The sequence below is a fragment of the Suillus clintonianus genome (assembly GCF_016758775.1).
Source record: "Suillus clintonianus strain FC179 chromosome Unknown DEU56scaffold_123, whole genome shotgun sequence".
In the NCBI taxonomy this organism is placed as follows: domain Eukaryota; kingdom Fungi; phylum Basidiomycota; class Agaricomycetes; order Boletales; family Suillaceae; genus Suillus; species Suillus clintonianus.
In genome coordinates, this window is record NW_024539347.1 from 42,022 (window position 1) to 59,550 (window position 17,529).

A 17,529-nucleotide genomic window follows, 5' to 3' on the forward strand; every position below is an offset into this window, starting at 1 on the left:
TATTGTTATGTTCTAAATCAGCGCTCCTCTCGAGAACCAGCTGGACAGTGGCACATATATGATATCACCGTCCGTTGACAGCCGCTATCAGCGCGATATTCAGGAACAACGGATGACGGCGGCGATAGTATAAGCTTGCGAGGTAGGATCTGATGCCAGAGAATGTACGGGTGTCATTAGCAGTGGGGAAACGAGTCAAGAAAAACAAAACCTAAAGTTGGTCAAAGTGACAGCAGTACTAACATAAGCACGTGACGAACGCGCGCGACGACACTGTCCGTAAGATCGCGTGTGGGCCGACCAAGCCGAGCACTGAGTACTGGAAGATGCAGCCGTAAAGCTAGTACTACATAGTACTTGCGTCCTATCCAGATTGCAATGGAAAGAAGATCATCGTTATGATAAACTTATAAAAAAAATTCGGGCTTGTCTCGGGCGCTCGAAGAGTTCACACACTCTTACCTTCCTCCATCATGGTTCCTTCAAGGTTGAGACAGAAGTTCGAGCGCTTCCGAATCCTCATCATAGGAAGAGCGAATGCAGGGAAGACCACCATTCTCCAGAGGGTTTGCCAGACAAGGGACAACCCAGTAATATATGACAGTGCCGGGAAACAGGTGCGCAGCTTGAGTATTATGATCCCAGATAGTGATAAATCTTGATGGATCGGACGAGATCAGATCGATGCATCCGTTTTGGCGGCATCCAGAGAGGTAAGGCGTGCTCGTAGTGGTCAACAACGTCCTTTGATTAGTCCTCAGCGCGGAGTGCACGATATCGAAAATGAAATGGTGTTTCGAACCAACCCGGGATTCGTCTTTCACGATTCACGCGGATTTGAAGCGGGAGGACAATCTGAATTCAACAGGGTGGAGGCTTTTATCGCAAGCCGTTCTAAGAAACGAGCTTTAAACGATCGAATCCATCTCATATGGTAGTCCTAGTAAAGTTGCCGTCATAGGCTATCTCACGTCTTCAACATAGGTACTGCATTCCAATGGATGAGGATGGCAGGTCTTTCACGGAAGCGGAAGCCAAGTTTTTCTCTCAGTGTGACACTGGAAGCGGTAAGCTTGGTGTTTACTGTCGTGTATCATCGACTAATTGGCAATCCTCAGCTCCAGTAATAGTGTTGTTTACTAAATTCGACGCCCTCTATGATGATATACATGCAGAGCTAATGAGTAAAGGAGTATCGAGGAAAGATGCTGACGGACTGGCCCCGAAGCACGCCAGAGAGTCATTTGCCAACGGGCCACAACTAAAGCTTTTGTACAGCCGCAAGGGCAACCAACGTCCTCCAAAATGTCACATATGTCTACCTGGTAAGCCAATTAGTCTATTTAATCGGGGACTCACATTTATTCCCTCTCGCACATTTAGATATGGACAAGGATGATGCAGACTGCACGCCGCTCATTAAACACACGGCTGAAACTTTGGACAATGATATGCTCAGACAGCTGTTTGTCTCCACTCAGCGGACCAACTTGGAGGTGTGCATCAGAGACGCAGTCGAAAGGTGACCACTCAAACCTCACTTATCTGTGGCGAGAAATGACTCATCTGAAATTGTCTCAATGTCTTGAGGACACTTGCGCGGCATACATTCTCATCTATATTTGGGAAAATTGAGGATAGTGAGATTGTAGATGAATTGGGTGCCTGGTTTCCACAGATTTATGTGAGTTGTAGGAATGTTCGAAAATTCCTCTCATTGATGTTCGGCGGTCGCTTACAGGCAGTACGTCTGTTGACCATCCCTGCTGGTATGATGACATAAGGTATCATTGATCTGTTGACAGTTTGTGAGTGAGCTGATCCTATGTCGAGCTCGAGCATCGCTGACCCAACCCATTGGTGATCCCCTTGACAGTTCGTGAGTGTCTTGATCATCTGTCGAGCTCGAACCTCGCTGACCCCCCATTTGTGATCTGTTGACAGGACGTGAGTGTCTTGATCCTATGTCGAGCACGAGCCTCGCTGACCCAACCCATGGGTGATCCCTTGACAAGACTGTGAGTGTCTTGATCCTCTGTCGAGCTCGAACTTCGCTGACTCCCCATTTGTGATCCCTTGATAGGACGTGAGTGTCTTGATCCTATGTCGAGCACGAGCCTCGCTGACCCAACCCATTTGTGATCCCTTGACAGGATGTGAGTGTCCTGACCCTATGTCGAGCTCGAGCCTCGCTGACCCAACCCATTGGTGATCCCTTGACAGTTCGTGAGTGTCTTGATCCTCTGTCGAGCTCGAACCTCGCTGACCCCCCATTTGTGATTCCTTGACAGGACGTGAGTGTCTTGATCCTATGTCGAGCGTGAGCCTCACTGACCCAACCCATTGGTGATCCCTTGACAAGACTGTGAGTGTCTTGATCCTCTGTCGAGCTCGAGCCTTGCTGACTCAACCCATTGGTGATCCCTTGACAGTTCGTGAGTGTTTTGATCCTTTGTCGAGCTCGAGCCTCGCTGACCCAACCCATTTGTGATCCCTTGACAGGATGTGAGTGTCTTGATCCTATGTCAAGCTCGAGCCTCGCTGACCCAGCCCATTGGTGATCCCTTGATAAGACTGTGGGTGTCTTGATCCTCCGTCGAGCTCGAGCCTCGCTGACCCAACCCATTGGTGATCCCTTGACAGCGCGTGAGTGTCTTGATCCTTTGTCGAGCTCGAGCCTTGCTGACCCAACCCATTTGTGATCCCTTGACAGGACGTGAGTGTCTTGATCCTATGTCGAGCACGAGCATCGCTGACCCAACCCATTGGTGATCCCTTGACAAGACTGTGAGTGTCTTGATCCTCTGTCGAGCTCGAGCCTCGCTGACCCAACCCATTGGTGAAGTTCGTGAGTGTTTTGATCCTTTGTCGAGCTCGAGCCTCGCTGACCCAACCCATTCATGACCCCTTGACAGCGCGTGAGTGCCTTGATCCTCTGTCGAGCTCGAGCCTCGCTGACCGAATCCATTGGTGATCCCTTGACAGTTCGTGAGTGTCTTGATTCTCTGTCGAGCTCGAACCTCGCTGACCGAACCCAATTGTGACCCTTGACAGCGCGTGAGTGTCTTGATCCTCTGTCGAGCTCGAGCCTCGCTGACCCAACACATCGCTAATGTGTTGACACTGCCAGCAAGTAAGTACTAGATTGATCCTAAACCATTTCTGCTTTTCTATCACGATTCATCAGTCTTACCGAGATGAAGATAAGGAGATGTGGTCCACATTACGCTCTCTGGTACGTCTCATTCCTCGCAGCCTGTCCACATAGTTCTCTTGCTGAACGTTTGCTAGGACTCTGGCTCACCCACATTGGAGAACATTGTCCAGTTTGGTTCTGGTGAGATCCAGGCCACATTTCAATGAGTCTACTCATTATTCATAACCAGCTGCTGTTATTATCTTGGAACACACATTCTATATTTGGGACCAGCAATCCAATGCTCACAAGGAGTCTGCGCACGCTATTGGTGTTGCTCTCCAGCAGTACATGGTGTCTCCAAATGCAGCTGCTGTCAGGGAAGCTCTGAGCTCTGTCATCCACACGTATCAAGCCTACTCTCGGTCCATAGCGGGGTTGATACACCGCTCTCAGAAGAAGGAGGAATTCATCAACGCAATTATTGATGTTATTTTACAACATCGCCTACGTATGTTTTAACTCTCTTGATTGTTGAATTCATGCTGATCTATTGGTCACCAGCAAGACCCTGATTCTAGGAAATCCATCACGAAGTTGGGAGTTGAGCTTAGTGTCACGGCCGTGACTGCAGTTTTCTTGACTGGTGGCATATCTGTGGATGTGGTTTGAGGAGGTGGAGCTGTATGACACAGATTGATATGGCTGGGCAATAGTGTCCAGCGAATCTTGTGAATGTTTAAACCGTTTGAATCATTATGTCCTTCGCAACCCCCCGGCGCTCAAAAACACGCTGGTTATCTTTTAGTGTGTAACTTCAACCATGTTTATTTTTGTGCTAATTTCAGTGTCAGAGTTAGTCAGAGAACTACTGATAGCGCTTCAGTTCACGCTTCAAGGAACATTCTTTCAATGGGTTGTGTTTTTATGTTTGTGATGTGCGCGTATACTCACATGTGCAACGTGGCATGACTCCCTCAGGCTGGTAGTGGAAGTGACGGCCCTGTCATGTACGTGTAATCTCGCATTCGACCTCCCGTTACGTTCAGCATGTCACCCTGGAGCATTGTTTGTGCGGAGAACCTGATATAGTAGTCATGGAAAGGGGACATGAAGGTGTAGGACTTTGTGTGGGACCACAAGAAGAGGTGATGGATTATTTGACATGCGTGGCTTGGTCCAGAGAAATGTATGTAGTGAGGTTGTTGATGTTCAAGCTGACGACCGCCAGGGCTGCAATACTTCGTTCATCCAGGACCACATCTCACACATTCAAGCCAGAATATTAGCGAGTGGTCGACGACTCCAGGGTCCCCATTGCTCAGGCAGAACTATCGAGAAGGAAATCAACTACGCAATCAACTATGTAAGGGTTGTCTCATGACAGAACCTGGACAAGTTAGTGCGCGTGCTTCGCGAGGCAGATTCTAGAATATATGGTACGTACCACATCATGATTCCTCTGATAATCTCTGCAGGTGATTATACTAATCAGTTATTTGCAGGATCCACAAAGTCAGAGCACATTATACGACCTAAAGGTCACAGCTTGTGGTCCCACACACAATACGCCACCACTGCTGGACCCTGGTGTGGATGATGCCGAAATTTATGAGGCAAGTATGAAAGGCAGGGCTCCTTCAAATTTTACTTGCCAGTCATGGAACCTCGTACCCCATTTCGATTTGCCGACCTTCCAACCGAGCTAGCCCTCCTCGTCTTCGTCTTTGCCGCACAACCAACTTTTACTGAAACTGACACTTATAATGCTAGAAATCCATACTCGCCCGCCCTTCTACTATGCAGTGTCTCCAGAATTGTCAGGCGCACAGTGCTGCCTTCAATTCTGCACACAGTATTACTGTCAGAATCTCGCCATGTGATGGCTTTCGTGGATGCTCTATATATGCAGAAAGCATATGCTGAACAACAACATCATCTTTGTCTTGACTACGCATCCAGCGTGCACAGGATTTGGATGGGCGAGTTCTTGGGGCCTCCCCGAGTCCCAAATGCTCCTTTCATCAGCAGCTTTACCCCCTATGGATCTGAGCCTGAGTTAGATGTCAGCCTTCTGGCTCCGGTACTACTCGCTGCACCATCCCTCGCGCTCGACTTTGCGAGTCTGGATGTTCTTTTATGTTGCATCAAATATACGTTGGACTCCGATGTCGACCTTAAAGTCGACCACGAACGTTCCCCGTCCCCTTGGAGCACAAAAAATCTGACGCTATCGGGCTGCGTCTCTCGTCGATGGCGGCCATTCACGGAAACTGTCCATGGATATGCATTCCTCTCTTCCATCTCTCACCTCACCTCCCTCTCACACGCATCAACCGAAAAATTTCGGCATTCCAGGGGTCTCTGCGCTAGCGGAATTGGATCTCAAGATTACACGGTGCCTTTGTGGATGATGGGGGCTCCTTTCAAGAGACTTCAGACCTTCTCGCTGGCCATTCCACATATCGAACTCCTGGACATAGAGGTGGATCTGTTCACGTTCCCAGCTTCCCTACTGCCGGACCCTTGGACACCCCAGGAAATCAGGACGTATATCGAGACTGGAGCGGGATTTATTCCATCGGATGAAGTTCCTCTGCCGGTGTCCTGTTCTCGCAAGTCGTGTGCGCTTTGTGTAGATTGGGAGAAGGTTTGGGCGTGTGGATTGGAGTGATTATTATGTGCTCGTTTGCAATCGTTTGTTTTACTATTCTGTACACTTGCACCTACTGGCACATGATCAAAGCTTTTGTTATTTTTATGACTAGGGGCTGGTCTTACCGAATTATACCTTGTTTTGCCAATGTTTCGCGGTTGTTCCTTGTGTATTTATTGTTGCGCCCAAATCAAGGAATCAGCTTCATATTTCATGGTGGGCGTATCTGAAACTGACATATTCTCGGCGAGACTATATGGGCTGCCGGTAAGAGTTCGAATTCATTGTTGTTGTTGTCGATTTCGCAACTGATCTCCCTTTTAGTCCAATCGATCGGTGTTTGTTACTCTCTGGCTCACTGGTCGTACTTATTATAGAGGTCTCATGATGAGTGTTTCTGTCTGGTCCCCGTATTTTTATTTGTATTCCAACTGCCGCATGAGGTCGACTGAGTCCCCTAGTGCACTTGTATTTCTCGGTAGGCTAGAAACTGTTCTGCAAGTGTTCGGTTTGATCACTTGTCTTTTGCGTCGCCGCACGTACGCTGGAAGTGCAAATTGCTTGCTTCCACAAAGAATAAGCAACACTAGCTTGCTGCTGCCCGAGGCAATACTTCATCGATTCCATAATGAATTTCCATTAGAGCGCTTATTGTCCTCGGAAACTTCCATACACATTTAAACTCCGACTGAACAAGGCAGTTGTCCCGCTAGTCCGTTGGGCCGTTAACGCCAGCCGGCGCGACCAGAGGATGAATGTAAGCTTTGTCAACCCATCCGCGCACAGACCACTCACAGCATGCAGAATCTCCTCAGGACTCTCACAGAGAGCCAGGTTAAGCCCTCGCCTGACCTTAGGCTACTTCTGAGTGCTGTCAAGGACGCACGCGTGAGTCTCCTTGTTCCGTGCTGTACCCAAACCAGAAATAATCTATATAATTTGTTCTAGCGCCAAAGCTACGATGCCAAGGTATCCGAACCGTTTTATGACTCCCTTGAGGGACTTCTTCATGATCTGCGTACAGTCACTATGGTGTGTGTGCATGCGGATCAACGCTATCTTACCCCGCTGACATCATACACAGGATAATCACGACGCAGAGGCATTCCTTAAGCCAGTTGCAAAATCCGATGTTCCCGACTACTACGATGGTTCGTCCACACATCCCATCTCACCATGTCTCGTCTCACACTATCCAGTGATCGTAAACCCCATGGACCTTCAAACAATGCTCAAGAAAGTCAAATCAAAGCAGTACAAGTCCAAGCGCGAGTTTGCAGATGATCTAGATCTGATATGGTCAAACTGTTTCACCTACAATGCGACTGAGGTATGTATCACCGTCGTGAAAACGCGTGGTGAGGCCCACTGTGCCGCGCAGGACCACCCCCTCCGCCAATGCGCAATGCGCCTCAAGAAGAAAGCCGATAGACTACTCAAGAACATCACTGACCGCAAGGAACGAATAGACCCTCCCTTACCTGCTGCCCTGTCCCAGCCATCACATTCTGCTTCTCCCGTCCCAATGAGACCTAACGCGGTGGCACGGCCCAAGATTAATGGCACGGCATACGCACACACACGATCTCCGTCATTTCCTGCAACACAAGTCCCCATAACCCCAAAGCAGCGCATGGATCTCCCGTTCGCCGAATCTCCTGCACTTGAGCGTACGCCACATGGTATGGCCGCGTTCCGTGCACTTGAGTCAGAAGCTGGACCATCAAGCATCCCGAATGGATACAGTTCATCTGTGTCTACCAACGATTACGACAGCGAAGCAGACGAAGCGTTAATGTCAATAGATAATGACTCGGGGGAGAAACGCAAGTTGTGAGCCTCACCTTTACCAATACATCCTCTCTATATCGATCGGCAAACACTGACTGCGGTACCTCTTCGCTTATTCGATGTAGGAATGGTTCATCTTATCGTCCTCGTAAACGCGTACGTCTAACACCTACTCCCTTTGTGCCCATTCCCACGGCGGACGACCCGAACTCGACCTGGTGGTCCTCTGTTCAGTCTGACTCATTTCTCGCCAATGGACTTCCAGCCCTTCCTCAGCCTTTCGCTGCATCGACCCTCTATCCGCAACCCCAGCCCATACCCTCCTCATCATCACAATTCGCAAGGCCCCGCAAGCGACGGAAACTCCGCCCTCAGTTCATTGCGAAATACAAGGACAGAGATACTGCCGCGCCCAACACCCTCCTCAGTCTCATGAACACAAACATAAAAACTCTCAAGCGGGTCCGACGCACACACGCAAAGTTCGCCGCGCTCAACCTGAATACAGAAGAGGGTGGAATGGGGGATGAGCCGCCAGATATGGGGGAAGAAGGCATGGTCGATGAGGTTATAGATGAGCGGCCGTGGCGAGCGAGATATGCTGGCCTTAGACAGGTGAAGGGACCGATGGAACTAGAAGTGGGCGAGAAGAATGCGGACGAATGTCTCAAATGGATGAATCAAAAGGTGTTAGAACATGAAGGATTTCAAGGTACGTTCTATACTCCTTTCGACGTCATCATGTTGTTTGGCGTGATAGGCGGTTAGAGATTCGCGTGCTTACTTTCACCGTATGTCCAGGGACATCAAGCTCTGCACTGGATGTGATGGTGGGCGTAACGTCTGAGTATCTCCTCAATGTTGGTCGAACGCTACGATTTATGTGCGACAAGTATACGAAGAGCATGACGCCAGAGGTGCATCTCACCCCTTTCCTGCTCTTTTTGACCTGGTGCTCACCTAGTGGTGTGGTATAGGAAATCATCCTGCATACACTCTTCGAGAGTGGAGTCACGAGGATTCAGGATCTTGAGCGGTACATCAAGGACGATGTCGTCCGGCACGGTTCGCGCCTTGTTGACCTCGAAAAGAAGCTTGTTGGCGCGTATCGCGAAGCTGTTGGTCCTTTACTATTAACCATCTTCTCATGTACTCACCTTATGTACAGACACAAGTGGAAGTTCTCGATGACGATGCGCTCTTTGGTGAGGACGACGAAGAGGACGAGAGTGCATTTGTCATGGGTGGCTTTTCTGACTCACTCGGTGACGACTTTCTCGGCTTACGGGAGCTCGGCATTGCTGCGGAATTGGGGCTATCGAGTCTCACTATCCCAAAGAAGCTACTCAAAGGGAAGTCACGGGGAACAGCAGGGGCTGCAATCGAGTACGTCTTGTTCATCCAATCTCCCGATTTGACGCCTAATTATATCTCGCTCTCAGAGCAAAACCCACGGAACCACCACCACCATATCCACCACCGCCTTCACTACTTCCTATCACAAGCAAGAACGTGGGAGATCAGATCGGGTTGCTGCGACCCTACTTTCAGGAGCGGCTTGCAGCACTCGCACCTCCCGGCTCTCTCCCAGCATTCCCTTATCTCCTGCCTGGCCCTCAATTTGGCATGCTTCCTCATGCTGGCGTTCTGCCATTACCCTATGCACCAAGTTCGTCGGGCGAGTTCACACGCCTCATCACGATCCCAGACGATGCACCCGCGCCTGCACAGGCGAAGCTCGGGCCCTTGGGTCAGGTACTCAAGACAGGCGCTGCTGCAGGGGCTATCAAGAAGAAGAACAAAGCGAAGGAGCCAGTGCCGATGTCTGTGCCCGATATGTCGGATGCCGTTCCAGTGGAGCCGATGCGTGCGTTCAATGGGCTTGGGATGGATGGAAGGGATGTTGGTGGGGCTGGAGGTGGTGGCGGCGTCGTTAATGGAGTGGGTGGGTCAGGCGGTGGGGGCGCTCTAGGTATAGCGGGAGGAGGTAAGAAGAAACCGGGTCCGCAAGGGCAAGGAAGGGCAATGGAGCTTCCGCCTGTGATTGCTGCGAGCGCGTGAGGTGTGCGCGTGAGGGTCGTGCTATTACATACATACTTACACTTTATATTCGCATGGTCATTAGCATTGCTTTCCGTACTATGCATCTGTGGATCATACACTATACCTGTAGCATTATTCTATGTATTGCTCTGCATTGGATCATGTTGGGTGGGTTGTGTGGTCTTCAAGTGGTCTTAGAACTTTTACCCGGTGACGCTTCGTGAATTTAAATCGTTCATGGATTTGGAGCTGATGAATCTTTTCGCAGAGGTTGTACATATGATACGCTAAGATCAATACGCCACTAGTAGTGTGCACCCGGCCGTATCACAATTATCCCATTCCCATTCTATGTCAGATTTCCAAAATGTCCGTCATAATGGACCGTTGTCTTTCGTTGTCGAGTCCTGGTACGCCAATTAAAAGCTTACAGGCAAGCCTACAAATCCACGGACGCTGAGCATACTCCGAAATGATACGACTGCGAACCGACAAATATTTTAACAGAATGATCGAACGACTGTTCGCCGCGAGCCGACAAGTATTTTACCGGAATGGTTCTTGCACACAAAAGAGCGACAACAGAACCTTCAATACTCATGTTGAGCCTCGCAGCGAGCACCTTGCACAGGGCGTTGCACCACTTCAAGACTGCTTGGCTTTTCACGAGATCTGATTTCAAGACATTCATTTTCCCAGTGGTATAGTGACAAATTCCTGTAATAATTATTAGTGCGCGGCGCTGGTTTTTCTGTTGCAGATGGTAACTGCAATCATAGCATCTCCTCGTCATACCCCGCTAGCCGTGTGTCGCACTCTGTGCTGGCTCTGGTTCCATCTCTTGCAGTTCAACGTCTCTAACCAATCCTACTCCGCTCAGGAAGATGTCGTGAATAAACCATGGCGTCCTTTGCCGTCTGGTCGCATTAGCGTCGAGGATGCTCGTTCCTTGCGCTGGGGACTCCTATTTTTATGCTTGGGTCTTTCATCCCTTTTCAGTTTCAACGCGTTGATAAGTAGTGCGGCGTCTATTGTGGTCATGATCTTGTACGACGATCTTCGACTCAGCCACCATCCCATTTTCAGAAATTTACGCAATGTAGCGGCTTTTGTGACTGGTGGAGTCGGTTGTTCGTTGACTCTGTGTAAGTAGACTCTGCCTCTCAGGATAATATTTCGTTGACCACACTTATATTTTAGCGGGGGGATCTTCGCTTGACGGAACGAGCGTAAAAGCAATTTCCTGCACCGCGCTTGTCATACTTCTGACAGTCCATGCACACGATTTGGCGAATACCGACGGTGATCGCAAGTCAGGAAGACGAACTCTGCCGATTATAGCGCCCGAAGGGTCTCGTATCTATATGCTTTGTGCACTTCCGCTGCTTTCCTTTGGACTTGCCTCACTGTGGAGCCTCTCTGTAGCATTTTCTTTGTTTCTATCGGTTCTGCCAGGGTTGGACTTCGCTTCTTTTTCTTCCGCGACGAGATCCGTGATCGGTCAAAACGTTCGTATCCTTGATTACTTTGTTCATGTCCTAACGTTTGTTATTTATCGTAGATATGACTCATCGGTGTTCATCTCCTGTCAGCTAATGCACATCTATGTGTTCTGACTAACTTTTGTGGTCAGAGAAGAATATATCAGATTGATTCGTAATAAATACAATCTGAACTACGAATACGAAATGAATGTTGCATGTAGGTATTTGGGCAAAGCCCCGTAGGGGCTTTCGGCCAGAAACATCGCCCCGGACCTAATAAATCGAGATGAGCCGTGAGGGCGGGCTGGGCAAAAGCAGCAAGCGCTCGGGGTCATGATAGATATATTATGTTCGTGAGGGATGCGTCGAGCAAAATTGAAATATTAGTTATAATGGTGTGTGGTTGTCTTAAATTGTAAACTTTTAAGAGAATTTGCGTTTTATAGAGTGGATTCTTGCGAGACGCATGCTGCTAAAAGGGTGCGGTGGGCGGGGGCGAAAGTTCGAGTAATACGACTAAGAGTCAGAGAGTCTGCAAGTAGTAGTAGTACGAAGCAAAGAAGAGATGTCCCAAAAAGGACATCTGCCACATAGACAACATTCTACGCTCGTCCTCGTGCCTCGGACTCGCTTAGAAGACAATCTATGTGTTCTGACTAACTTTTGTGGTCAGAGAAGAATATATCAGATTGATTCGTAATAAATACAATCTGAACTACGAATACGAAATGAATGTTGCATGTAGGTATTTGGGCAAAGCCCCGTAGGGGCTTTCGGCCAGAAACATCGCCCCGGACCTAATAAATCGAGATGAGCCGTGATTCCCGAAAATTCTAAGGAGCCCAGCGACGCGTCAGGCGCAGCTTGGACTCCCTATTTATAAGGAGCGGGGTGAGACATACCATTGATTTAGCGCATCACTGGCATGGTGTATCGCGTGAAGGGTTCAATGATGGGAGTATCTTGCAGGTATGGGGCCATGATGAGGGCGTGATCACGCAGGTAGATGGTGAAAGCTTCACTCGACCACCTTCCCATAGACTTGACGACGTCGAATGGAATTCCGCGGAGCAAGTACTCTAACGTCCCCCCAATGCGAATACCGTGTCCTTTGAGGTCAGGACATCCTCCTTGTTTCGCGATGCTAGCGATCCTTTTTAAGAACGCGCCTCGCGTTAAGGGACGCGGGCCTTTGGGGTGTCTCCACGTGAAGAGGTGATCATTGGGTAAGGGCTCATTGATTGTGAAGTGTTGGATTAGAGCTGCTTCTGGATCTGTGCTGTCTGACTGTCGTGCCCAATAGATATCTTCACCTGTAGTTGACGTCTTCGTACGTGGTACGTGGATCTTCGAGACCCGTAACCCATTTCGATCTTCGCAATCCATTCTAACGTCTGCTCGTTTCACGTGCTCCTGAGGCGTGAAAATCTTGATGGATTTGACAGTTAGTTCTCCGAGCCGAGCGAGAGAGTAAAAGGCGCTAGTTAGGCATGCGAATACCGCTGTATCAAGAGGTGCGTGGAGGTCTAGATGCGCTCTGATTTGGATAATGGAATTGATTGTAAAGGGTTCTCTCTTAGCGCGCTTGGAGTCTGGGGGGGCCTGAATTGCTGCACCGTCCAATGCGGACTTTAATTGGTGTTGTTGAATGGCCCACGTATGTCCATGAAGGACATGCCATGCGCGGATAGCAAACACATAATTCGCCAAGGTTCGTCCTGCGTAAGCTCCGGCACAGCTCGCAACGAAAGCGAGGATTGTGAGTGTGTCTGCAGGACACCTTTGAAGTTCTGGGACGCTTCTCGTGTCACAGAAGACGTGATAAACCAATAACCCGGCACCATACGATTCTCTCGTGCTCTGCGTCCACGCTGAATTCATCACTGTGAGGACGCGTTGTAAGTCTTCGTCCGTTATTGCGAGAATCTTCCCGTCAGCGTTTCTTAATGATCTGCTTTCAACTGGGCGCCACAGTTTGAGCCGATCCCTGGCTAGGCAATGAGGACGCAGTACCGATGTAGCGGGGACTAAGCCTTCCTTGTACGGCGCTGGTTTTGATAGCGAGGGTGTGACGGTGAGTGGAGCTGTGAAACGGTGTTTGGTTCTATGGTCTGATGCCCGTTGAGCTGTGTTTTCGTTAGCTGGAGGAGGACTTGCTATCTGCGCACTGGTTGGGATGGTGGAAAGCAGGTAGGAGGGAGCTAACGCTGGCTGCACTTCGTCACGCTGACTCGAAGGGGTCATAAATGAAGGAGCGCAATGGGAGGGGGATAGGGATGGGTGCGAGGAGGAGCTTAGGGTCTCCATAGATTCCCCGGGAGGGAGGGTCGGCTGGATTGAAGTCGCTGGCGATATATGTTGGGTGGAAAGAGTATGTAGATGGTAGGTCTTGTAGGACTCCGAATATCCGCCGGAAAACCTCGTTGACGGCGGTATTGCAACTGCGTCCGTTCTTCCAACCCTCAATGACTCCCTGGTTGTCACCATATAGGCTGTAGTGTCGTTCTGGTCGATCCAAGGCGATAACGTATCGAACGAGAAGCTCGAAACCGACGGCTTCTGCCCATCCGATATCTCTCTGGCCGTCAAGGGTCGTCCAACCTGGGTACAGCTTCCATGCTCTCCACCTTTCACCAATGATGATCGCGATACCAACTCCGGAACTTGCATCGGAATACGCCTTTGGGTTGAATAGGGTAACTGGTGCTGGGATACGGCGTCCGACGAAGGCATTCTGCAAGACGTCGGTCCACCATTTAAGGTCCTCCGCGAGACCTTTAGCCGGACGATGTGGTAAGAAGGGGTGCGTGTGACAAATCCGCAGCATAACCTCAAGTTTCGTGAGGTATGCTCGTCCTCGTGGTAGTACCAATGACACATGCAGAAGCTTGCCGTGCAGCTTCTGTACATCAGTAAGCACATGCGTAGCGCGTTGCCGCCATTCTTCCACTGCGCGTAGATACTTAGTCTTCTTCTCGTGTTCAAGATATACCATACCGTTCGCGAGATCCCAAGCGAGTCCAATGTATGGATTGCAGTACGCAAAAGGAGAATCCTTTTGAAGCTCCCAAGGAGTTCGCGTGACGCGAGATATACGATCGATGTCATCAAAATTGAATGTAAAAAGGGAATCTTCGTGCGAACGTGGTGAAGCGCTCGAAAAGTCGACCAGCGGGAATCTACAGTCTTCATCAAACTCTTCTGTGGTGCCATCGTCAAAAATGTGCCCTCCAAACCATATCCTACCCCCATCCTGATGCTCGCCCTCCTCGATAATACTCTTGTGCCACTGTTGACGGCGTTTGTTGTACTCTTCGAGATGTTCCTTTCGTATCCGGAAAAAGAGGTGGTCGTCGACCCAGCGTGACGTGGGTCCAATGCCGACCGATCTAAAAATATCGAGCCCTGCATCTGCGAGGGAACCATATGCCCCCGCGGAAGGGGACACCCCGAAACAAGTACACGTGTCGATGCAGAAGCGATCGTCGGCAATACGTACCACTGCACCTGGCCATTGTGAGTGATGTAAGGGGATTGTTCGGTAAGCTTCTGAAACGTCCCTCGTGGCGATCTGTGATCCGGGAGGTAAACGACTGATGAGAAGCGCGATGGTGTGGAATGTTCCCCAAGTACTGGGGAACTCATCCGCATTGATTTGTGAATTAATGGAATCGTTTGGGAACTTAATGGTGCGCGAGTGAGGAAAGGAATAGTCTTGGATAACGCGAAAGCGTCCTGGTCGTCCTGGTTTCGGGATGATGGATAAAGGGGAAGATTGAAACGGGCCGATGAGGCTTTCGATACCAGCGGCTGTACAGGGACCAATATATCTTTCTTTTTGAATTTCTGATTTGACAATGGATTGGAATTCATTTGTATAGACAACAATTGAGTCTTTGTTTGGGGGCGTTTGCGTGACTGTAATAACGGGAAAATTAAGATTAAAACCCTCGCGAAGACCTGGGGGTATGTGCGCATATCTCTCAACGAGTCCTGCTTGTGTAAGATACGTCTCCCAAGCGTCAGCGTCGTACGGCGTGAGAGCTTTAAGCTTTCTGCGCTCGAGCGCACGTCTGCACTCCGTGAGAGGAGGCAGCACATCCAGAACAGAAGTGTCGTTTGTCGTGCGTGGTGTCGCTGCACCCGGCGACTCTTTGCCAGTCGCTGCATATTGGGCGACCATCCCGCATGGTGAGGACCTTGCTGACTCGGGTGCAGATAGTATCGGCTGCATTGTCCCAAGTCTTGGTCGCTTTGCATTCGACGATTCGGTGGGGATGCCTTCCCAAACACACTGCGCAAGCGGATAGGGAGCTTCCACTTGCGCTGCTTCGAAAATCCTGCCGCGAACGCTTGTTCGGGTCGGGAGATGAGGGACGGCGTGCATTCCTGCCTGTTCTTGGGGACGTTGAGTGTTGGCGAGCGTCCCTCCCTGTTCTAGGTGATGCGGATCGTCTACGCGAGTCTCGTGATGAGCGCCAGTTCTCCTTGTTCCTGTGACTCTGATTGGAGGATTGGCTCCCAGTCATGAGGGCATTGATCTGCTGATCTAGCTGGTGACGTGATTGTCATGTGTAGCGGTGTGGCATGGTGTGGCATGTGGCATGATGTAGCGTGTGGCGTGTATCGTGAGGCAACGTTGAAAAACGAATGCGTTCGATGTTGGTGTTTATAGAAAAGGGAAGTAAACACATCGTTAGTGTATGCTCGGTAATTCGAGTATGATGATTGGAAACTAACCTTGTAGTCCCGTTGATTGTCCTGTCTCTTACGCTCTTCGAGGTAGACGTTAGTCCGCGTACGTTCTAACAAAGTCTCATTGATGCGTGATAGATCGTAGGCCCCTGCTGCTGACTTGACTGCTATATGCCATAGTTTCCGTTGCTCTGCTTGATAAACAAGCAGCGCTGTTTGGGCTAAGGGATCTCTCATCGAGCGGTACTCATGCACTTGTAAGTTCCGCCAGAATATGGCCATCATCTTGATCCGGTCGGCTGGCCAAGCTGCCTGTTCCATGGCTGTGATGATGCGGGGGCAGGCTTGGCAGAAGTCCTCGAAGGGAAGATTCTGGTCGTCGACGACAGTACTGGCGTTTCGCATTGACGCTGCTGCTACCCAAGCTGTCTCACCACCTGCCAACGTTGCCATGATCATGGCGTCGTCATTGACCGAGGTCTTGAGTTTTGCGTCGTCCAGACCTGCGTTGGTGAAGTACCATAATTCGACATAGTCGCCTTTGTCGAGTTTGCGGGTAGCATAAGAAGATGGGATGATGACGGGCTCTGTGGGTACGTCACGTTGTGGGATAGAAGTATACTTGAACTTGTTCTTCTTCTTATCTTCTTTCTGTGTGGCTTCGTCTTCTTCCATGCGATCGTGTTCTCGCCTTTCACGTTCCTCGTCGTTGAGCCTTTCCATGTGCTCATCTCGCTCTCTATCTTCGTCTACTTGTCTCTCCCATTGAGCTTTAGCGATGTTGTTGTCGGCTTGCCATATGTTCCTAAGAATTGCGATGGCTTGCTGTTCGTTTATGTTCTCATTGGTGAGTTGTAGCCTCGTGTCGGCGAAAGCTTCGTCTGCGTAGTCTGGGCAGATACTTAAGTTCGGATCACTTTGTAGACGAGGCATTTTGTTAATTGCGTTGTCGTCTGATAGAGGCGAAAGTTCGAGTAATACGACTAAGAGTCAGAGAGTCTGCAAGTAGTAGTAGTACGAAGCAAAGAAGAGATGTCCCAAAAAGGACATCTGCCACATAGACAACATTCTACGCTCGTCCTCGTGCCTCGGACTCGCTTAGAAGACAACATTCCTGTATTTGCATGGTAGTATTGCCTTGTTACGTCATGGCCACGGACTCTGGCAGTCATTTTTGACTTTGCACAAGCGATACAAGCAATTAATTGATTTGGATGTTGATGCTTTCAGTGTCGCTTGTTGTCTTATAGGCCACTAACATTTTCCTACCAGCTATAGCTCAATCCCTTATAATTTATTGAATGCGTTTTCAAGGTTCGACAAACCCTCCTGCTCCCGGACGTCTCATCCCTTAATCCATCTGATTCTGACTTGCCGCTGCCTTGTGGACGTGCTTATCAACCAGTTGAGAATGCGCTGCACTTCGGAATCGTTTCTGGGTTGAGTCTGTATGGCGACTAGCAACAGGACAAGTACGAAAAAGCGAACTTGAACATGACTTACAATGCACTGTGTCATTCCATGGTTAGTCACTTCGTCAACTCGTGTCCAAGCGCCTGGAGTTTTAGAGTCATCTGCCGACGTACGTATATTTCAGAGGGCTTGTGAGAGGGTTTCCGGAGGAAAAAATCGTTATGGAATTTACCCCTCTCTCTCTTCTGTGCTTTGATCCTTTCAGATAGTAATCAAATTGTTCCCCCATTGCATCCGGGGTACTATAGATC

At 49.6% G+C, this 17,529-nt stretch overlaps 8 protein-coding genes across 8 annotated transcripts; 4 read left to right on the forward strand and 4 right to left on the reverse strand.

Moving 5' to 3' along the window:
* Window positions 1-430: 430 nt before the first annotated feature.
* DEU56DRAFT_984269 (GTP-binding protein) lies at window positions 431-1,526 on the forward strand (the record flags this gene model as incomplete). The annotated part of the gene is made up of 6 exons (XM_041359990.1): window positions 431-617; window positions 681-713; window positions 762-934; window positions 985-1,067; window positions 1,119-1,325; window positions 1,384-1,526. The coding sequence occupies exons 1-6, from the start codon at window positions 474-476 to the stop codon at window positions 1,524-1,526; spliced, it is 783 nt and encodes a 260-aa protein (XP_041202963.1). The 5' UTR covers window positions 431-473.
* Window positions 1,527-1,735: 209 nt separating this feature from the next.
* Window positions 1,736-2,968, reverse strand: DEU56DRAFT_918083 (uncharacterized protein; the record flags this gene model as incomplete). Its single annotated transcript, XM_041358070.1, has 8 exons — window positions 1,736-1,795; window positions 1,850-1,868; window positions 1,921-1,934; window positions 1,989-2,075; window positions 2,128-2,283; window positions 2,336-2,494; window positions 2,547-2,775; window positions 2,829-2,968. The coding sequence occupies 8 exons, from the start codon at window positions 2,966-2,968 to the stop codon at window positions 1,736-1,738; spliced, it is 864 nt and encodes a 287-aa protein (XP_041202964.1).
* A 1,846-nt stretch (window positions 2,969-4,814) lies between these two features.
* Window positions 4,815-5,459, forward strand: DEU56DRAFT_701339 (uncharacterized protein; the record flags this gene model as incomplete). The annotated part of the gene is made up of 1 exon (XM_041347315.1): window positions 4,815-5,459. A coding segment is annotated over one exon (645 nt), but the record flags the coding sequence as incomplete, so codon positions are not given.
* A 1,062-nt stretch (window positions 5,460-6,521) lies between these two features.
* Window positions 6,522-9,834, forward strand: DEU56DRAFT_833766 (uncharacterized protein). The gene is made up of 11 exons (XM_041354665.1): window positions 6,522-6,549; window positions 6,597-6,680; window positions 6,741-6,824; window positions 6,877-6,943; window positions 6,992-7,122; window positions 7,174-7,625; window positions 7,709-8,295; window positions 8,385-8,500; window positions 8,561-8,701; window positions 8,752-8,969; window positions 9,026-9,834. The coding sequence occupies exons 1-11, from the start codon at window positions 6,544-6,546 to the stop codon at window positions 9,642-9,644; spliced, it is 2,505 nt and encodes an 834-aa protein (XP_041202966.1). The 5' UTR covers window positions 6,522-6,543; the 3' UTR covers window positions 9,645-9,834.
* Window positions 9,835-10,219: 385 nt separating this feature from the next.
* DEU56DRAFT_720206 (UbiA prenyltransferase family) lies at window positions 10,220-11,077 on the forward strand (the record flags this gene model as incomplete). Its single annotated transcript, XM_041347676.1, has 3 exons — window positions 10,220-10,327; window positions 10,387-10,771; window positions 10,827-11,077. Coding segments are annotated over 3 exons (744 nt in total), but the record flags the coding sequence as incomplete, so codon positions are not given.
* Window positions 11,078-12,019: 942 nt separating this feature from the next.
* Window positions 12,020-13,354, reverse strand: DEU56DRAFT_746537 (uncharacterized protein; the record flags this gene model as incomplete). Its single annotated transcript, XM_041349208.1, has 1 exon — window positions 12,020-13,354. One exon carries the CDS (start codon window positions 13,352-13,354, stop codon window positions 12,020-12,022), a length of 1,335 nt encoding a protein of 444 aa, XP_041202968.1.
* A 1,802-nt stretch (window positions 13,355-15,156) lies between these two features.
* On the reverse strand, window positions 15,157-15,639 carry DEU56DRAFT_746478 (uncharacterized protein; the record flags this gene model as incomplete). Its single annotated transcript, XM_041349203.1, has 1 exon — window positions 15,157-15,639. The coding sequence occupies one exon, from the start codon at window positions 15,637-15,639 to the stop codon at window positions 15,157-15,159; it is 483 nt and encodes a 160-aa protein (XP_041202969.1).
* Window positions 15,640-16,123: 484 nt separating this feature from the next.
* Window positions 16,124-16,817, reverse strand: DEU56DRAFT_927212 (uncharacterized protein; the record flags this gene model as incomplete). The annotated part of the gene is made up of 1 exon (XM_041358602.1): window positions 16,124-16,817. A coding segment is annotated over exon 1 (615 nt), but the record flags the coding sequence as incomplete, so codon positions are not given.
* Between the last annotated feature and the right edge of the window lie 712 nt (window positions 16,818-17,529).